Here is a 20,073-nt window from a genome sequence, read left to right on the forward strand (position 1 = left end):
CGCCAGTCACGTGGGCAACCTGACCAGTCAGCTTTAAGGATTGAATAGCAGGCTGTTTGTTCAACATTGTGACATAATTAAATAAGTTCACAGTGATTCGTGATCTTGGATGACCGTTTCAAGCCCGAATTTAGCTTTTACATCGCTTGCATTCTATACTGGCAAGAACGAGGTATGAACCACAGGGCGACCAGTTTTACATTTAATCTCATCATAAACCAGTTACTTATACCTTTGGTAAGTTATATATATCTTTAAAATTTCTTAGATACCTCAAAATGTTTTATTCTTATTAATTATCCCGGAGTTTAATCAATTATGATTCGAATGGAAAGCGAGGTAAGAAACCATGTAACATGCTTTGTTTCATCCCCGTGGCCCGTACCCGCTTACGAGTTACCATTTCTGAAAAGTGGTGATTATATTTTCTGTCTGTATGATAATTAAGACAACCCATATAAGTGATCACTGGGTTTGGGTAATTGCCATGGCGCCTTCGGAATTGCCGGTAAGTGTCTTGCCCAACGTTGTCTTGCCCAATCCCAAAGACACATGCGCCCGCAATAACAGCAGTAGTGAGTTGAATGGGTCTTTAGAAAAAGGCGCCGATGTTTTTACCTGCAGTACCTATAAAATAACGATGTGTGATTTTGGATTCGCCATAGATATCATATATATAACATATATGATATCTATGGGATTGGCAAACATTTATGTCGTTTCTATGTTTAACTGGTGATTCCCCTAGTTAGACAAATCTTAGAAACCAACGTAAATGTGAAATGATGCAGACCGTAAACAAGTAAAAAATAGAATCATTTCTAAGTTGCAGGCATATAAATTACATAATACATGCAAGTTCTTGCTATACATGTGTTTTTTATTTAATCTGTATTTTTCAGTGCGTTAATAATTGTGCCTAAAACTGAATGAAGTTTTAAGAACCTTCTTTCTTCTTATCCCTTGAACTATGAATGGTACTTTGGTTGAAGATAGTTTACCCGACGGGGAAGTTAAAGCTAATGCTTCCATGCAACTTACAGACGAAGTACAGAGCGTTTTAAACTCAGTTTTTCCAAGTACAAACCCGTTAGAGCAATCAGACTTCGACGTTGTTCGTTACATTAATGAACTCTTTCCAACTGAACAGTCTTTATCAAACATTGATGATGTGGTGAACCGAGTTGAAGCGAAAATTACTCAAGTGGATCATGATATAAAGACTGCTGTTCGAAGACAGACAACAGCGGGTATAGATGGGCAAGCTTCTCTGGAAGAAGCACAAACTGCTATTCATGAGTTGTTTGCGAAGATTAAAAACATAAAAGATCGTGCTGAACAGTCGGAACAGATGGTGAAAGAAATAACTAGGGACATCAAGCAACTTGATCTGGCAAAAAGGAATCTTACACAGGCCATAACAACTCATAATCATCTACATATGTTGATGAGTGGGGTGGAAACGCTTCAAAACTTGACAAGAAAACGTCAGTTTGCTGAAGCTGGGAGTCTTCTGCAAGGAGTCCTAAACGTGATGGAGCACTTTAGCAAATACAAAGCTATTCCTACTGTGCGTGATCTTGCTACCAGAGTTGATGATTTAAAAGCAGATATGACACGACTGGTTCTGGCTGAATTTGAATCTGCGTTTACAATATCTCAAGGTAAAGCTGGAATCAACCCTGTGGTTCTACGTGAGGCTTGCGATGTGGCCGACGTTTTAGATCCAGGCGTGAAGAGAGAACTTTTGGGTAAATTCATCAAGAACCAACTTACAGAGTACCAGGTGTTATTCGAAGCAACACAAGATGTAGCTTGGTTGGATAAAATTGATCGCCGATACGCTTGGGTTAAAAGGGTGCTTATTGATTTTGAGGACAAGCTTGGGAAAATCTTCCCTACCAAGTGGGAGGTTTCGGAACGCATTGCTGTTGAGTTCTGTTACATCACAAACAAGGATCTGGGCAACCTGATGCAGCGGAGAGCGCAAGAAATTGATGTCAAACTTCTGCTCTTTGCTATTCAAAGAACAACAAATTTTGAAACTTTGCTGGCGAAGCGTTTGTCGGGGAATACATTAAGGGAAAATTTAAAGCATGTCGTTAAACTGGCAGTCAAGGAGAATAAGGTGGAGTCAACAAACCCATTTCTTGAAGATGAAAACAGTGAATCCGAAACTGAAGCTCCAGCTGCAGAACCTGAGAAAATGAAAGAAGTTGAGAATCCTTTTATTAAATTGATATCCAGCTGTTTTGAGCCATACCTTTATATCTACATTGAATCTCAAGACAGAAATCTCTCAGAACTTATAGCTAAGTTTCAAGAAGATTTCCAAGTTCAATGCCAACAAATGAAAGCCAACAGCTTGAATGTGGAAAGTGGAGTTCTATCAAGCTGCGCTGACTTATTTGTGTATTACAAGAAGTGCATGGTTCAATGCTCTCAGTTAAGTACTGGGAAACCAATGTTAGATTTAAGCTTGTTGTTTAAAAAGTACCTAAAAGAATATGCTTCACGGATTTTGTCCGGCAATCTTCCCAAATCAACAACCAACACAGCTCTTAGTGGGAACATAACATTCTCAACTGTCACTAACTTGTTAAAGGAAACTGCAAGCTTAAAGGAAGTTGCTGAACCCAGCAGACTTAGCAGTGGTGAACTGACCCTGACTTGTTCTATTTTAACTACAGCAGATTACTGTTTGGAAACCAGTGAACAACTTGAGACAAAATTAAAGGAAAAAGTTGATGCAGCGTTGGTAACTAATATTGATTTCTCAGAAGAGAAGTCAGTTTTTAGCTCCGTAATTTCAAGCTGCATACAACTCCTTGTGCAAGATTTAGAGACCGCCTGTGAGCCTCCATTGGCCGCTATGTCCAAAGTCTTCTGGACATCAGTTGAGCACGTTGGAGACCAGAGTGCTTACGTCACCGCTATCACTTCCCATATCAAACAAACCGTGCCGACAGTTCGTGCAAATTTATCTTCAGCCCGTAAGTATTTCACCCAATTCTGCATCAAGTTCGTCAACTCTTTCATTCCGAGATTCATCAGTTCTTTGTACAAATGCAAGCCCATTGGCACTGTAGGTGCAGAGCAGCTTCTTCTTGACACTCACTCCTTGAAAACGATTCTTCTCGACCTTCCTTCAATCTTTTCCCAAGTAGCGCGAAAGCCACCCACCTCCTACACAAAGATTGTGGTAAAAGGAATGACGAAGGCAGAGATGCTCCTCAAAGTAGTAATGACTCCTCACGAGCCCGCATCCAATTTCGTTGCAAGTTGTCTTCGACTTCTTGTCGACCCAGATCAAGATACATTCCAGAAAATTCTTGAGATGAAAGGTTTGAGAAAAATTGAACAAGCGTCTATCCTTGAAGCTTTTAGGGCTCAAGTTCCCACCCATAATTATTCCTCTGCCACATTAAATGCTTCCACAACATCTAATGGTGATACAGACTCCATGTCCAGGATTCGAAAATTAGAAAAATTAATCAAAAAACGTCTCTAGATGCTCTTACACCATATATTATGGCCAATTAACAACATTGATTTGTAATAAACTGTTCATTCATGTATGGTACCTGTCACCTGTGTAAATAATCATTGTGCTTTATGTGTATCTTTCATGTTTATTTAATTATGTTATTTTTTCGCACACATAGATGTCTCATAAATTTATTTATAAAAAGTTAAATTAATATGGGTCAAAAGAATGTTTGATTCCCGCCCATGTATTTTATCAGTGAACTGGTGTGCAATACATTTTAAGTAGGTTGTATTGTACTATTGTATATCTACCAAATATTCATTGTACCCATTAACTGTACGAAGCTGTATTTAACATATGGCTGTATTGCCAATGTATAAACTGCTTGTGCATCTGCTCGTATAGTATGTTGTTATGAGTAAATAGAATTTAACATTTATGTATTGATAATGTTTGGAAAAATCATATTTTTATAATAGTAAGACTGATACCGATGTAGCTTCATGTCGTTTCAACTACCGTAAAATCACATATTGGCGCTGCGTGGTAAAGTATATACTGGTTGGTAATTGATATTACTAGCGTGCGGTTTTACGTTCTGGATCTATTCACCACACCCTAGCGCTGGCGAGTTACACTAACTTGGAATAATAGTCTGGTCCCATATTTAAAATTTACGTTGGGAAACCTTTAGCACATAACATCCAAATGTTCTGATCGTGTTTTAAACAATTAACAACGGTCTGTGGGAGCCGACAAGATACGGTTTTATAATTCTTTGAACTTTCTTTGAATGTTTACTAAAAATCGGGCGAGAAAAAAGAATTAAACGGTGTCCCATATTCCACCACTTTACTATATCTCGGTGTTTTCATTGCTTGTGTGTTTTCTGAATATGATCCAAAGATAAGATACCCTACTATAAATTATAATTTTCTTATTGACGTCGTTAAATTCCGCATTTGACAGAAATTACAACTTTGGTAAATTGAATAGATATGATTAGTTGCTCGCTAATATTTAAGTGTCTCGAACCTAATGGCTTTAACACGCTGGTCACTAATGGATTGCCTTAATTGACAGTCATGTCTACAACTCCTATAAAAAGCATATCCAGGTGCGGGCATAGGACCAGCCGTTGGACATGACTTTACCACCCAAGAGGCCATAAATGACCAAAGTAGTCAAATTACAGAAAGTATGTCCCTGTTCGGCCGACTGTTACAGTAAAATCATTGAAAAAAATGAAACATTGTTGCACATCCTGTACGAAGCAAAAATATCCCTTACTGGTCGACTAACTGTCGCCTGTTTATTTAAAGAAGGATTAAAACCTAAACGACGCTTAAACAAACAATAGATTCTCCCCTCAAGTCCAGCTTTTTCGTAACAAGATGTTGTTCGTGACTTTTCACCTCATTTCCTGGGCGCATACAGGGCATGTACTTGAGCAGTTTTAGTCGCTGACACTTGGCCTTGAACCTTTTAAAACGAAGGTCCAGCAGCCAACGAAAGTTCGTTTTACCTCAATGTCTTGTCCATCTATAGTTGCGAATGGGGCAATACAGCTTTCAAAGATTTAGAACATCTGTGTATAAGTTTAGAACACTTTGTTTTATTTTTTCGATCCCTTTAATTTTTTTTTCGCTTTTAAAGAAAGACGTCATTATGTCAAAGAGCTGAATTACGTCATCATCATGATAACCATGAATAAATAACGTATTCGAAATTTAAATATTTGTATTTTGACTGGAGTGCAATGCGTCTATTTTAGTAGGCTATTTTTTAGTCTTGCAGTGACGTAATGGATATACAGTGACCTTGTGGTAAATTGTGAGTTAGACGCTTTTGGATTTGCTCCAAAATGCCAAATAGGAGCAAACATGTTGTCATTAATACACCGAGTAATCTTGTTTCGAAACCATATAGACATAATATTGTTATTGTGCTTGTGAAAATACTGTTGTTTTTACGCACGCCCCTAGGATTACTATGTTTTCATAACACAGCTTAGAATCTAAGAAAATCCTATTTCCTAAAATCTCATTATCTTAATAAAGTCTTGTCATCCGACTTTAACAAGACACCGATTTATTCAAATGGTTTTATTTAGGAAATTGTGTTTTTTAAAAAAGCAGCAATTGATAAAACAACATGTCCACGACAAAAATATTAAATTGGCAACGAGTATAACCTTAGATGGTGAAATAACACTTTTAACGCATTTAAAATTACGAAAATGAATGCTATCGAAAAGAGCACATTTCGCAATTTTGTTCAAAAGTTCAATTTGTAGGTGTTCAGCAAAACGCAAACGTAAGCTATGTCTTGTGTATGACTACGTGTAAACTTGTTAAATTGGCACGATTTTGATTTTATCTCGTATTTGCCGCTAACGGGGCGTTAAAAAGTCAAGGTCGAAAGGGCGTCAGTTTTAAAATGGGAAACTTAGACTTTGAGTTTTGTGGTTCGCTGTTGGAAGGAGTTTGTTTGTTTACAAGAAACACGAAACCAGCAAGTTGAGTTTTACTGTTTAAGCCAGACTTAGCAGTTACGTGCACGATAACCAATCAGTGAACCTGATAGCCGGTGAACTACTAGTTAACCGGCTTCGACTCATTTATCGGCAGGGTCATCTTCCGACGCCAGACTTGTGGTTAAGTGACGGCCCTAAAATCTCTTTGACCAACGCGGGGTCACGAGGTGGACGTTTTGGGAAGGCCACGCTTTAAATAATCATTCCATCGGCCATTTAGCTAAGTATTCCCATTCGTGCTATAAGTATGGTTACAGTTGCGAATCGTTCTTTCAAGTCACAAAAAAACGTCTAGCGAGGGTAAGATGGACCGTCTCTTCAAGGGGTCAACGCCAAAGTCAGCGACTGGAATTGTTCAAGAACAAATCCTATCTGGGCAGGAAATGAGGTCACAGGTCACGGGGTCTAGGCAATGCATCATGGGCGAACTGACACGCACGAGACACGCTATGTGGCATTGAACACAACGGAGTTATATTGGCTCTTTATATTTTGCAACCTCGATACGGCATGTCATGATAAATGTGGCGTCTGCTTTGGCAATGTCGGAAAATTCATTTATCTACCGTCTAACCAGCGGAATGCAGCGTTTGCTCTGTTCGACGTCGAGCAAAGCGCAAATACAAGTGCAAAGTGCGGAACTTATAAATTTCAGGGTGTCGTGCTGTATGTCAGCGCGATGAGCCTCTCTGCTCTATTACAGACTCCTTCTCCGCAGTTGGGGCAATCAGATTGCTCTGTTCGTTAGTGGTGTGCTTTCTCAGGCCAAGAATAACCTCCCGACTGAAGCATTGTATCACCCGGGTAATATGAAGGCGCCGCCATCGCGCACTGCGAGACAACGGGGCTTTCAGGTGGACTCTGCGGGGAATACTGGTACCCGATCCCCGCAGAATGCCGCGCGGTTAGATGGGCCTGGTGGCCTGAGTTTATCGTTGCGCCGTAACCAGTCTGTAGTAAACCCGGCCCGACAGAACAGGCACTTCCATAGTAGGCTGGGTTAGTCGGCATATGCGGATGTGGCATCGCAATGTGTTCTGGATTAGTCGATCCGTCACTATAACTTCCAATATGAGGGTTATGATGAGCTGCGTTCCAACTGTTGTAGCCGTAGTGGCCAAGATGATACTTAGCATGGTGAACCCCAAACTGAGCGTAAGGGTTATACACACCGTCCACGAACCCGAACATGGCAGCTCTGGTGTGATCCAACGCTGCAGACGCTGTAGGTCGGTAGGGCCTCTTCATTCGTCGTCGTCTCCTGTAGTTTCCATTCTCGAACATATCTTCGCAATTCGAATCCAACATCCAGAAATTTCCTTTCCTCTCTCCGCCTCCCTCTCGCGGAACTTTTACGAAGCATTCGTTCAAACTGAGGTTATGACGAATACTGTTCTGCCAACCCTTTCTGTTCTTTTCATAGAACGGGAACTTATCGACAATGTATTGATAGATGCCGGACAACGTGAGCTTTTTCTCATTTGAGTCTCTGATTGCCATAGCAATAAGCGCCACGTAGCTGTATGGCGGTTTTTGGGTTCGGTTTTTCTCTGGGTCCTTTTCAGAAGGTTTTTGTGATTTTGAGTTGTTGTTACCGTTGTTGTTGGAGTTGACGACAACAGCGTCGTTGTTTGTTGGCTTGGTCTTGTTAATAATCGATTTAGGGGAAGGTGCCTTGACGAACTTAGGTGTTTCTGGTATTGGCTTTGTTCCTGTCTTTTCAGTTTTGAATTTAGTCTCAATTTTAGCAGTTTTTGCACCATTTTTACGGTTTGTCGACTTGGAAGGGCTCGTTGTTGCCTTTGTTGAGGCGATTGATGGCTTCTCACATCCATTTGGTAAATGATTGTTGGGAAGCCTCCTGTTTATTTCAGGCTTGTTAGTGTCTTGGTAAGGCTCGTTGTACATAGTGCAGGGTGGGTTGTTAGCGTGAGGGGTGTGGGTGGTGTCCGAGGTGTGGTGTACGTGACTTCCCTGGTTCACGGAGCAGTAGTTATCGGTCGGTTTCTCGTTACTTTGGTTGGAGTGTTGGTAGATGAACTTTGGTTGACCCGGTGTGTAATGGCTCGACTTGAGCGGCAGTGCCTGATAAGCGGGATTGAGACACGCGGTTTGATACGAAGACTTGGACAGGTCGCCATTAATGCACTGGAACGCAGAAGGCGACGTATGGGTTGATAGGTTGTGTCGTGACAGCTCACAATGTGACGGACTGGTCGATTGCGGGGCAACTCTTTGGTATGGCGACGTTGGCACGTGGGTGTATTCAGCAGGCTCGTAATATTTCTCCGATTCGCAGTAACCGTCGTCCTGGTATTCCTGCTGTCGGCTGTATACTTGGGCGAAGGGCTCGCGGTAAGTTGGCTGTTCATCGTGGCGTTTGGCAAAGTTCAAGCCGCCAAGAGAAGGGCTGGTGATATGGCACTGTCCGTAATTTTCAGCGAGGTACGTTGACCTGTCATCGTACCCAATTTTGTGGTAGTGCTGAGCGTGACTTTCGCTTGGTCTGTGTACTGCGAGTCGATTGCTGTAATCCATGGCAGGGCTGTTGTTTATATACAGCTAACCGATCTGCAATGGAGAATGTATGGGTGTTGATGTTCAGTAAAATATATAGATATGCTGTTGAAATATCTCAAAGGCACAAAATACATGGTGGTCTCCAAGCAACAGTGGTATACTGCTGGAATAAACAACAGTAGACATTTTGTATTATGGCCAACCGATCTATTCGTTGCCTTTATTTTCAAAATAAGCTCCCGCCATTTATGTTTCCTGATGTTAAAGTAGACCCGGTAGCTATTGTTGTCTTTAAACATTATAGCGGCACAATTATTCCGCCGCTTTTTAGTCGCTTCCAAAATGGTCGCACAGTACGTTCACCGTCACGGACACAGCGCATATAGCCAGCGAGGTAAAATAGTTTCATAAAAATTACCAAGCGTTTTGGAGCGGTTTTATATTTTGATACACCTTGCTTCTTAGGCCACAAAATGGCAACATTCCGTGTGCGGAGTGCCCCGTTTCCGCAGCGCGAACGCGTCCGTAATCTTCTAATGAAGATCGACAGCGCCTCGTAGTCATTTATACCGAGAACTTCCATTACCTTTCCAAATCATGCGAACGATGAACGTGTTTTGTTTGGGAACCGAGCGCGAAGCTCGCTCGATTCAGCGGTTCGGTTGAGGGTCGCTACAATTATGAAGGTATTCCTTTAAAGAACTCATGCCCTCGGCACAGCCAAGTGAAATTTGCGAATCGCGGCCAGCTAGAATTGGATTTTTGGCAACGGAATATACAAGTGCTCACCGCTCTTCCGTTATACAAATTCAACTGCCACTCGCGAAACGATTTGGGGGTTCCAGTGTTACCGCGACGGAAATAACAATTTTAACCTTTGGTTTGTGAACGAATACAAAAGGTAATTCGGTTTACGAACTAAAACTATTTTTATCAAACGACAATTTTACCAAACGTATACCAAGTTTCCGGTATTTTTTCAACAGGCATGATAACAAAAATGTTCAATATAAGAAACGTTGTTCACTTTTCGATTTTTTGACTATAGATTATGCACCCCGGCGGTCAAGTATTTGATTCTAAAACAACACAGGCAACTCTGGACCGCCTCGGGTCTTGACAGGAAACAGAGGTGCCTACGTTTGACTTGTAGTGGGGGTTAATTAAGAGCCGTGCTCATCCCTGCCAAGTGAACGCTGCCCTCGACCCCAAAATGACCGCTTGAATGAAAGTGTAAGGACCCACAGACGTGGGCGTTTACTAGTTCAAAACCAGCTAATCAAATTATTGAAGAATTAATGTCATAACTTGGCGCTTTTTTGACGCTTTGGTAACAAAAGCTGAAATTATCTGCAGAGTAGTCCGATTTCGTGGAAAATAATTTCAACTTCGCCAGTTACGTAAGAAATATTAGCTTACTAATGTAACGGTTCAGGAATATTGCGATTTTTTGGAATTTTTCCCGCGTTCGGTTTTCGATGTGACATAAACATCTTATAAAACCACAAGCAACCATGGTACGACGTCGGGTTACTTATTTATCAAACACAAAAGTCGCTTCACGCCCGAAATCCGTTTTATATGAGCTATTTGAACGCTATTCTTTCGCCAACAGACCCCAAACCCGCATACCCTACTCAACCCTTTACCCCCAAACCAAGGCGCCTGTGGGCCAGAACGTGATATTGAAAATTCGCCACAAGCACGAACTGTCAATACGACAGCGGTTTCGGGCCCAAGATATCGCTCCACGCCGCTGTGCTAATGAACTATAAAAAGTATCAACGCTAACTTTCGACTTCTTTCGTCATTTCAGCCATACCACGCTGCTACAATGATGATGAGGTTACAGGTTTTCGAATCGGTTTCAGTCGATGACGTCACCGAGTACGCTTTCCGTGGAGCTCGCAGTTACAGTATGTAGCTTTATTACTCTCTATAATACAAATATGCCGTGGTAAAAATTACTCCTTTATCCAAAGTTACCGTTTTCAAACTCTGCATATTAGCGACAATGGTATAGTACATCTTTGGGAAGATGTAGCACATAATGTTTAAATGCCCTGTTCGTATTTTAAACAATTAACAATGGTCTATGAGAGTCGTAAGGATACGGTTTTATAATTCTTCGAATGTTCTTTGTTAACCACTAAATGGAACGAGAAAATAGAATGCAAATGTGTTCCATATACCCCACTCTATACTATGTATGTTGGACCACACGTTAGTATGTGGTTGCTTTTTTAAAATAACTTTGTAAGCGTATCCCTAATGTCATTAGTTTCAGTTTGCCTTCTCGTTACACACCGTTCGTACCCGGTCAAATCTTTTGTTCGCAAACTGAGCTCAAAAATCTCCGTCAAATATTTTAATGAAATTTGAGAGCGGCGTTCGCGATTCAAAACGGGTTGGGTTTAAAGCAACTGTATCGGCCAATCAGAATTGCGATAGGGCGTGACGTAACATAGGACTTGACTGCTGGGTGGCCGATTTTAATTTTCAATTTTTTCGCCAGATTTTTCGCACTTTGTTCTTTTGTTTTAACATTTTGTAATAAATACGATGCGTTTGTTGTTTTGTGTCATACTTGGAGTTATAACCATAATGCGGCGTGCGCTGGCGTGCAGCCAAAGTGGCAGGTGGCACTAAGCTGTGCTTGTTTAGCGTCCGTGTTAAGTTAACGCACACGAAAGTAAACAAAAGTCAGGGGTCACAACTGGTTTTGGGGGTGAGCACTTAGTGGCGTGCTGCTCGCGGGACGCCGGGGACGAGAAAAAAACGAAGATGAATTGATTTAAAAGTAAACACGAAAATCCTCCCCCTAGTGCATCGCTAACAACCCGACAGCTGTATCCATTCTAAAAATTTTAAAACGAAAAATTTCGACGACCAGAAGCGAAACGGATTCCTGTACGCTAAGTTTTTTACTTTCCGGGTATAGAGCATATACGACTTTTATACCAGTTAAGTTGGGCTGTGTTTTACTCTCGAAATGATTAAAACACTTAACTGTTCATTACAAAACTAAAGTAATTTCACTGTACCTTTAAAACTTATAAATCGAAATAAAATGCGGCAATAATCATTTTTTGTATGTAGGTACATCAACAGTATGTTGTTTATACTTATAGTGGGGTGGGGAAGATGGTACACCTTTTCATATTATTTTTTTTCTACCAATTTAGTAGTATACAAAGAACATTCAAAGAATTCTAAAATAGTATTCTCACGACTCCCACAGACCGTTGGTAATTGTTTAAAAAACGATCGGGTTGTTTGGATATTTAGGTTGTTTGGATATATTTATGTGCTAAATAGATGCCCCATCTTCCACCAATAATATAGCGACTTGCCAACTTATGCTTATTTGTTCGGAATAAATATAATACCAAAACATAAAACAAATGTTACCGTTATTACTTTGTTTTTCAAACGAAATTTTTGTTTATTTTTTAAATCTCAAGCTATAAACATAAATTCAATATTGATATTCAATATGAACATTTTTTAACAAGGATTTTTGTCAATAATTAAGATTAACTGTCGGTTGCCTTCAATTAGATATAGTAGGGCGGGGAAGATGGGACACCTTCTTGTTCAATTTTTTTTGATCTATAGTTGCTAGTAAACAAAGATCATTAAAAAAATATAAAACCGTATACTCACGACTCCCATAGACCGTTGTTAATTAAAAAAAAAACACGATTAGAATATTCGGATATTATGTGTGAAAACTGTCCCATCTTCCCCACCCTACTATAATTAATAAAAACTAAGCAAACAGAGAAAGAAGAAATTGTAAAATTTGCAATACTTTTGAGTATACTACTACCATATAATCCATACATTTGAGTATAGGCCATCTTTACATCTATATAATCTACATATGTTAGTATAAATATAGTTACCTATGTAGTATATACACATAATTTAACACATCTAATTTATTAAAGATTTATTCTGTTCAGTTAAAAGTGGTCAACTATTTCAAGCTTTTAAAAGTTAAGCATTTTCTCATATATTTCTCATAGACCTTCTCATGGAGAATTATGTTTGAATGCATTTAACTATTTACAGTTTTAAACGACCGATTTTAACATTTGTTACAATTTCTCGTGCAAAGTAGGTTCGCTTTATTTTTAAAAAATCGATTTTTCTCTTCTTTAAAATTAACTTACAGGTGTACAAATTACAATTAGATTTCCTATGACTTTAAACTTGTTAATATTATCGACAACTCTGTCCGTTTCTTTTTTAAAACGAACGTCGCATTTTGTTTTGTACACGTATGTTAAACCAAAATTAATAAAAATCATAGTCTGAAAGAGTAATTAAAACAACACAGCAAAGATACAGCATTCTGACATAACAATACACCATCTGCATTGACGATTATGGAATAACATAGATCAATTACGCCATAGACTATAACTATTGAAGCAGAATTGCAATAAATTTATAATAGGTCTCAAAAAAAAACAAAAACGCAAAATTGTGGTTTGGAACTAATATACAATGTACTGTTTTTGAACTGTCTACCTTTAGGTCGCAATTTGCATTACCGCATATGCTAATGAGTTGTTAAATTGTCGGTACATTGTACAGTAATTCCCAGGATCATGTTGGCATTTGTGCAACTTAACGTTTTATTATTAACCGGTACGTAAGCTCATTGTAGTCCGTGTTTTCGCCGAGATATCTTTTATGTTTGTTGATGCATTTTAGATCTGAATGCGAGGTACAAATAGAAATGGCGATGATCAGAAAATGGCGTCGGCCGGCGAAAACTGAGCTTTATGTGCTATAGCGCGTGGTCAAATGCTAAAATTTAATTTGTGTAATGATAAGAGTTTTTTTTTTTATCACAGCCACATTTGCAGTTGTTTTTGTATTTATTAATTATTTGCTATTTGTTTTCTACTTGACGATTGCGTAGTCCGTTCTACCGTTAGGCAAGCGTAAGGGTCTTTATTTCCGAAAATCTATTATCTCAAAATTCTTAAAATAATTTGGTTTGCTATTTTTCGTTTATTTCATTAGCTGATACCTTGTTCGACGCTTATTTTTCAAACCATTTCATGCGCTGTTGGGTTTGAAGCACTCAGTATACGCGCAGTCACCGGCAATGTTATCGCGAAGGCCTAAACCGATTAGGATAGCATTTTTAAACATTTTAAACAAAAACATTTAGATTTTAAATAAACCTGTTCACTGTGCGGGGCGCCAGTAATATTTAGTTAAAAATTCTCTTTACGGTCGTAATATGATACTGTAGACTGTAGTACATTCTGTAAACTAAAACTGCACATGGTGTTTGACTTATACAAACAAACAACTTATGAATGATCTGTCAATGCTAAAATGTCCTTCAATAAATAAATTTGCTTCGCCCCCTCTCCCGATCACCTGCCTCGCTTCTCTGCCACAATGACTCTGCGAGAGAGAACTTGCGAAAAAGCGTTTGTACTTGAATTTGTCTGAGTTTTAGAGCTGCCGCTTCGCCGTGAAACCGAAGACGGTTAAAAAACGCGTCAAGTCGCGCTTGGCGTAACCCAAGAGTAAAAGTGTCGGGTGCCGAGAGACAGGTCAAAATTTTGCGAAATTTACTTCAAAATGGTGGCCGGGGAAGTTTTTAATCCTCTCTGTCGTCACAATCGCACCATTGATGATGTAACGACCTACACCGTGCCCAATATCAGTCAACATTGATCCATACAAAGCGCTATGTGAGGTCAAAATAATGCTCGCATTATTTGTGACGAAACAATACGCGTATTGTGACGCGGTTGAATGACCCAATAGTAAATAAATCCCAAATAAACGGAGTAACATCCAAAGTAGTTTTCTTCGATAACTTTACTATGGCATAAGACAATAATAAGTTTATTCTGTTAATAACAGCACGACGCTACAAAAAGTTTTTAAACTAAGTTTTCGTGAATGGATTTTTCTTTGCATATTTTTTTTGTGGAATTTAGCATTCTACTATTTTAAAACCACAGTTTAACATAAAACCGTCTATTCTATTTCTGTATTGTAAGTCACAAACACGCAACGGATTAGTCGGTAATGTAGTGATATCGTTATGATATGTCATTCAAACAAATTGGCTACGATGCGGTCGCCTATCTGTTCCAATTGCGATAACCGCTTGCCGCAGATATACAAAATAAAGTCTCAATTTAACTTTTAATTTGTGGCGACGGGAGTTAGCGCAGTGTAACTGGCAACTATGACATTCTTTAAATCGTGCGGCGACTTTCTCAAAATTGACCTGCATGTTCTAATATTTTGCACGGTTGTAAAAAGTACCACAATCAAATCGTCATTGGAAAAAATTTAACAGTGTATGCGTAAGGCATATACACGCCATTATACTCACTGTGGAAACCTTGGGGAACTGCTCTTACAATAAAAAAGCATAAAAAATTATTAAGTTTTCTTTCTTAAGGAAAGTCAAACCTGTTTTCTGTTTCATGTTACAAAATAGTTGGACAACAAGTTTATGGCATTAAAAAATATAGTAAAATATTATCAGCAAAATTGTAATGTTTCATCCACAGCATGATTGCATTTAAAGATTGAAGACTATTCGGAAAATTAACGTAAAAGCGATCGTTAATAGCATTTGTTTTGGAGAAATCGGACATGTCTACTTTAAACAGGATATTCTTAGTTGTTCTTGGCGAAATAGTCTTGGTGATAGATGGGTTTGAAATGTCAAACAACACAAAACACGGCTAAGATTTATATTTGCAATTTTTAGTAGTTTCTCAGGTGCTGTACGCAATGTTTGTGGATAGTAGTGTTGTATTTTACGCCGTTTGCAGTTTGAATGTATACAGATGCGCTGTTTGTAGCATTTGAGTCACCTAAGATGTCTCAGAGCGTAGCAGTTGCAAGAAATGCGGAAATATAACCATAGAGAACTGTTATAATTTTTATTAGTTCTCTATGATGTACTGTACAGCTAGAAATAATGTAAAATAAAGATGTAATTTCAAGAAAGAAACTGTACCGCGGTTAAATGCTCTGCACGTGTTCTGCCATCGTTTAAATAGTTTTGGAACCAGTTGTTTTAATAATGTTTGAAAAGTTTTAACCAGCAAGATATCATATTTTTACATAAAGACTCTGAAGTTGTGTAGCCAACGCAAAAGCCTTGAAACAAAATAGAAAGAAATCCGTAGCAAGTCTCCAACTCCAAGTATGTAACATGTTTAATTAGCAGTGTATGCACTTTTGCATTCTAACTTTTCTTGTATAGGTGTAGCGGTTTGTTTACAAAGTTAGAAATTTAAAGAGAACGTTTCAACGTTTGTAAACAACAGTATATATACGCTATATATACGTTCCGAAAACAACTATTTATTAGAGAGTCGTATAGTTTCTACTTAGTATTTCGTACAAATAAATCTTCTTGTTATTATAAAGTGCATAAAATGTGTTTGCTATGAGTGTTTTACTATACATATCGATATAAAATGTATTGTTGTGAGACGCTGATCGATTTTTAAATTGTTGTGGATACGCTGTATAGGAAGTTTTGTGTTGTAAGTTACGTTTTACATTCAGGATTTCCTCATAGGTTTTAAACTGGTAGAGTATACAGTTTAGGAGTTTAATTCAATAAGCAACTTAGTGTAAAATGTTGTGACACTTTCGTTCCCAAACATTCCCTCTTAGCGTAACAACACATGCCAAACTAACTACTACGGCGACTGTAGGTTTGACCAGAGTTGCATGGAAGCGGTTAGTGTGTACAGGCGAAAAGCTGTGTGTGTTCACGTCACACGCCCCACTTGCATTCTGAGTGGGTTCATGTAGTTTTAAACCAGCTGTACCCCAACCTATGACCGCCGCGGACAACTGACCTGACGTGAACAGTCACGGGTCAAGTATACACATAGTATAACGCGCTGGACAGGTTAGAAGCCCAGCATTTTTACACTGCAAGCATAGCGCAGGTGACGCTTTGAAAACTGACGTTTGGTTTGCTGCCATGTCGAAATGATGTCATAATTTATTTATGACTCTGTTAGACTTTAGAGAATGACGTATTGATTTAATTTTAGCACGTAAAACGTACTTTTAAACGAAACAGTTTTTAACTTGCGCTCTGCGGTAATTTCGCTTAACACAAACCAATTAATATTTAGCTACACACATTTTGCAAATATTTTGTAAAATAGGCCAATTAAAAAAAACCAAAACAGATGATTAATTGCTCTTTGGTGTCACTTGGTGGTTTGTTTTGTAAAAAAAGGGTTTTAAATGCAATTTTATATATGTACTTCAAGTTGCATCCAATATTTTTTGCTTTTGTTTTATCTAAGATTCTAACAGCTTCCCGAAAAATATTTTTCGATATATACTGCCACATCGCAAAAATTAAATTTCAAAATTAGGATTGTGGTCTTAGTGGGTAAAATTTTTGTTTTAAACGAAAAAAACAAACCGTAAAAAAGATCGGTTGGTAAAATCGTTAACGCGGTAAAATTAAACAACACTGTTTAATGCAGTTTTTGTTCAACTGCGTATTAAAACATTTTAAGATTGCTACCAGTTTTACCCATACTTTTATTTGTACTTTTTTATTTAGTTTAGGTTTTATTTTTTGACAAGCATATTTTCGTATAAAGAAGTTTGTATTCTCCATGTTTTATTTTGTACACTATCACTTAAGGATAGAGAAATGTGATGTAAAGTTTGAAACATTTGTTGTCGTTTTCCATTAATGATACTAGAATTCCAAACTTTGAATTTCAATTTCGATTTTAAGTTCGTTACGAATCAGCAAAATGAAAATATTCCTTTAGACCCAAATGGTTCGCGTTTCGCCATAGTCGGACACAACGCTATTTTTTGACTCAAATATTTAAACCCTTTACTGACCGCTGCCTTATCTCCAACGGCAAGATAGATGTGTTCTAGAGTTACAGTTATTTCTTTGTGGCTTGTTATCTCACAAACATTGAACAGGCGTTGAAAGCGTGCACCTAAGCGTCTGTATCAAAACAACTTCAGGTCTGAAGTTAGAAAATGGCGGCTTGTTTTTTGCCGCGGCACCTGGGATGTCGTATTAAGGTTTCGCAAATCAGATTTCCTTTTACTTGCTGGTCGTTTTAGGCGTCCCTGCGTTAATTAGTTACTTTTAGTGAAGTGTTCCAATGATAAAGGTGCATGAACGTTGTCATATTTATAGTGATTTTTTTATTGTTAGTTTGCCATAAATTTTGTAAAAATTAACGATTTTTAAAATTTACCTCTTCAAGCGTGTTTTTAATTCTTGATCAGTCAGTTAGTTTGATTTTCCGTTGAATACTTTCCGGACACCCCTGATTTAAAAACGACACGCGTATTTGTTTGATACCCGTAGTGGGTGGTTAAGTGCGTTGTGCAAAGCCATTAAGAGTCGGAATTTAGAAAGTGGACCTGTGATAGCTTCTACTATGATCCATTCAAGCAGCACACTCGATAAGCCCGGCCAGTTGTGACCAGCATTTCACTTCAGTCCCCAAATAAAAACAAATCTTCCATTTGTGGTCTGTTTTCTTTTCTGTGGCTAAGATTAAAAGACTGACAAGATAAAACGACGACCTTACAAATGAACTGGAACGCTCAATTCCATTACGTTTTTAGACTCGCTACAATTTTCCAACGAAAAGTGTTTCCGTTTTCGCGAGAGACGTTTTTGCCTCCGTATACCAAATCAAAATCTTAGTTTGGTGGGCTCGCATTCTTTGCTCGTCGACAAGTTTACGTAACTTAGGTGACAGGAAATCATTCCTTTCCCGTTAAATTACCGATAACGCTTTGCTTTACCTGTATAACTTATACATGCGAAGGTTAGACAAACTACCGCTAAATCTTATAATACACATGAATCAAAATAATGTGTAAAGATTTTTACCTGGCTAGGCCGAGACATTTTGCCGATTTTTTTTGATAAAAACGTTGGTCAACACTGGTGGAAGTGGGGGTTTAAAATATGGCATATTTCCTGTTCGGTCCCCGGGATGCCGTCTCCCTGACAGTACTGCCTGGCTAACACCTGCGTTCCCGACACGGTTCATCAGCTTCCTCCTACGGTTGGCTGGTGCGCACGAAATAAATTGCTTCGATGTGTCTAAGCCGGCCCACCGTCGGAATTGTGACGTAACAAAGAAACGCGATGCAATGATCCGTCTATCGAATTGACACGATCCACAAAATGAGGTATTTCAAGTTTTCAAGCAACATTTCGCTCCTTCCGCTTCGTTCGCATCAGCGACATTTTTGGTACCACCGCAAGACAAATGCTCGTGGTGGTCGCCCTTTGATCGGTTGTCCTTTGCTGTCGTTTCTCCATTAATCACGAAAACGATTCCACTTTAGATTACGGTACATTAAGTCTCAATAATAGGTTACACTTCGCATCGGAAAAGGTGCCACCAATTTTGAATGAACACGTTTGGTTGTTAACTGCAAGCAGTAAAGTAATCAATGGCGACCTGCCTTGAATTCAGCTCAGGTTACAGCGAACGAACTATTTATATAGTACTGTGGGGTAAGATGGGACACCTTTGGCACATAATATCGGTTTTATAATTCTTAATGAATGTTCTTTGTATATTACCAAATAGGACGAGACAATTTAATGAAAACATGTCCCACCTGGCCCCAGTCTGCAATATACATCCGTTTAATTGGGTAGGAACAAAATTTTTCGCACTTTTGGTAGCAGATAAACGCGTTAGCCAAAGACAACACGCCCGAGTTTTAGTGTAAAGTTAAATCTGACAACCGCCGTTCCCACGTATTGTTTTTGAAACAAATTGAAAAGAAACTTCTCTCATTGCAGTGACGCGTGTGGTCGTGAGATTGCGTTACCTTGTTGCCCACTTTACTTTCAAGCATACATGCATTGGCAAAGGCAAGCGACATATTTTGCTGAAGTATCGCATAACACTCACACTCGCACGTGTGATGCCGTTTCGAATTCATTCTTTGTTGCGTGTTGTGATACACCACATGAAAAATGAATACGAAAGTAACAGTCGGCATGTGAAATGAATTTTATACATATCAGAAATTCTTTGCCTGTTTTTTTTTACCATTTAAAACGGGAAGGTTTATTAAGGCATTGACAATTTGCGCATAGTAAATAAAATGTATGTATTTTTTAATGTTATAACAGATCGTTAATACGGAGTTTAGGCGTATACTATGTTCTTTAATCAGAATTAAACAAATTAAGATGTTTAACTCATTGCAATACCGGACTTGGCGAAAATATTTCGCGTTGTTGTAATGTTTTTTTTAAATGGGTTTTTATGTTTGTGTCGATTGAACACATAACTGTCACCAGACACGTGTTAAAAACGTCAAACTTCATGTTCCACTTTAAACTGCATAGTTTCGCTTCTTTATCCAAGTCACCCATATAAAGGGTACGAACCCCTGCTTTGCGGGGTTAAACTTGGGTGTCAGGTTGCTCCGAGCAACCCCAATGCTGATCCAAACTTTTACATGTATCGATATCCGT

At 38.7% G+C, this 20,073-nt stretch overlaps 2 protein-coding genes across 2 annotated transcripts; one reads left to right on the forward strand and one right to left on the reverse strand.

Annotated features, from left to right (window-relative positions):
- The first annotated feature begins 92 nt into the window (after positions 1–92).
- Positions 93–3,929, forward strand: LOC149743224 (vacuolar protein sorting-associated protein 53 homolog). Its single transcript, XM_089886186.1, has 2 exons — positions 93–237; positions 903–3,929. Exon 2 carries the CDS (start codon positions 971–973, stop codon positions 3,509–3,511), a length of 2,541 nt encoding a protein of 846 aa, XP_089742312.1. The 5' UTR covers positions 93–237; positions 903–970; the 3' UTR covers positions 3,512–3,929.
- A 1,639-nt stretch (positions 3,930–5,568) lies between these two features.
- On the reverse strand, positions 5,569–8,703 carry LOC149743225 (uncharacterized). Its single transcript, XM_089886212.1, has one exon. The coding sequence runs from the start codon at positions 8,562–8,564 to the stop codon at positions 6,771–6,773; it is 1,794 nt and encodes a 597-aa protein (XP_089742338.1). The 5' UTR covers positions 8,565–8,703; the 3' UTR covers positions 5,569–6,770.
- Between the last annotated feature and the right edge of the window lie 11,370 nt (positions 8,704–20,073).

This window comes from Ciona robusta, chromosome 1 (genome assembly GCF_009617815.1).
Source record: "Ciona robusta chromosome 1, ASM961781v2".
Classification (NCBI taxonomy): Eukaryota; Metazoa; Chordata; class Ascidiacea; order Phlebobranchia; family Cionidae; genus Ciona; species Ciona robusta.

What these genes read in the sequence shown, in the direction of transcription:
- LOC149743225 (XM_089886212.1), bottom strand. Translation starts at nt 8,564, where the DNA reads ATGGATTACAGCAATCGACTCGCAGTACACAGACCAAGCGAAAGTCAC.
- LOC149743224 (XM_089886186.1), top strand. Translation starts at nt 971, where the DNA reads ATGAATGGTACTTTGGTTGAAGATAGTTTACCCGACGGGGAAGTTAAA.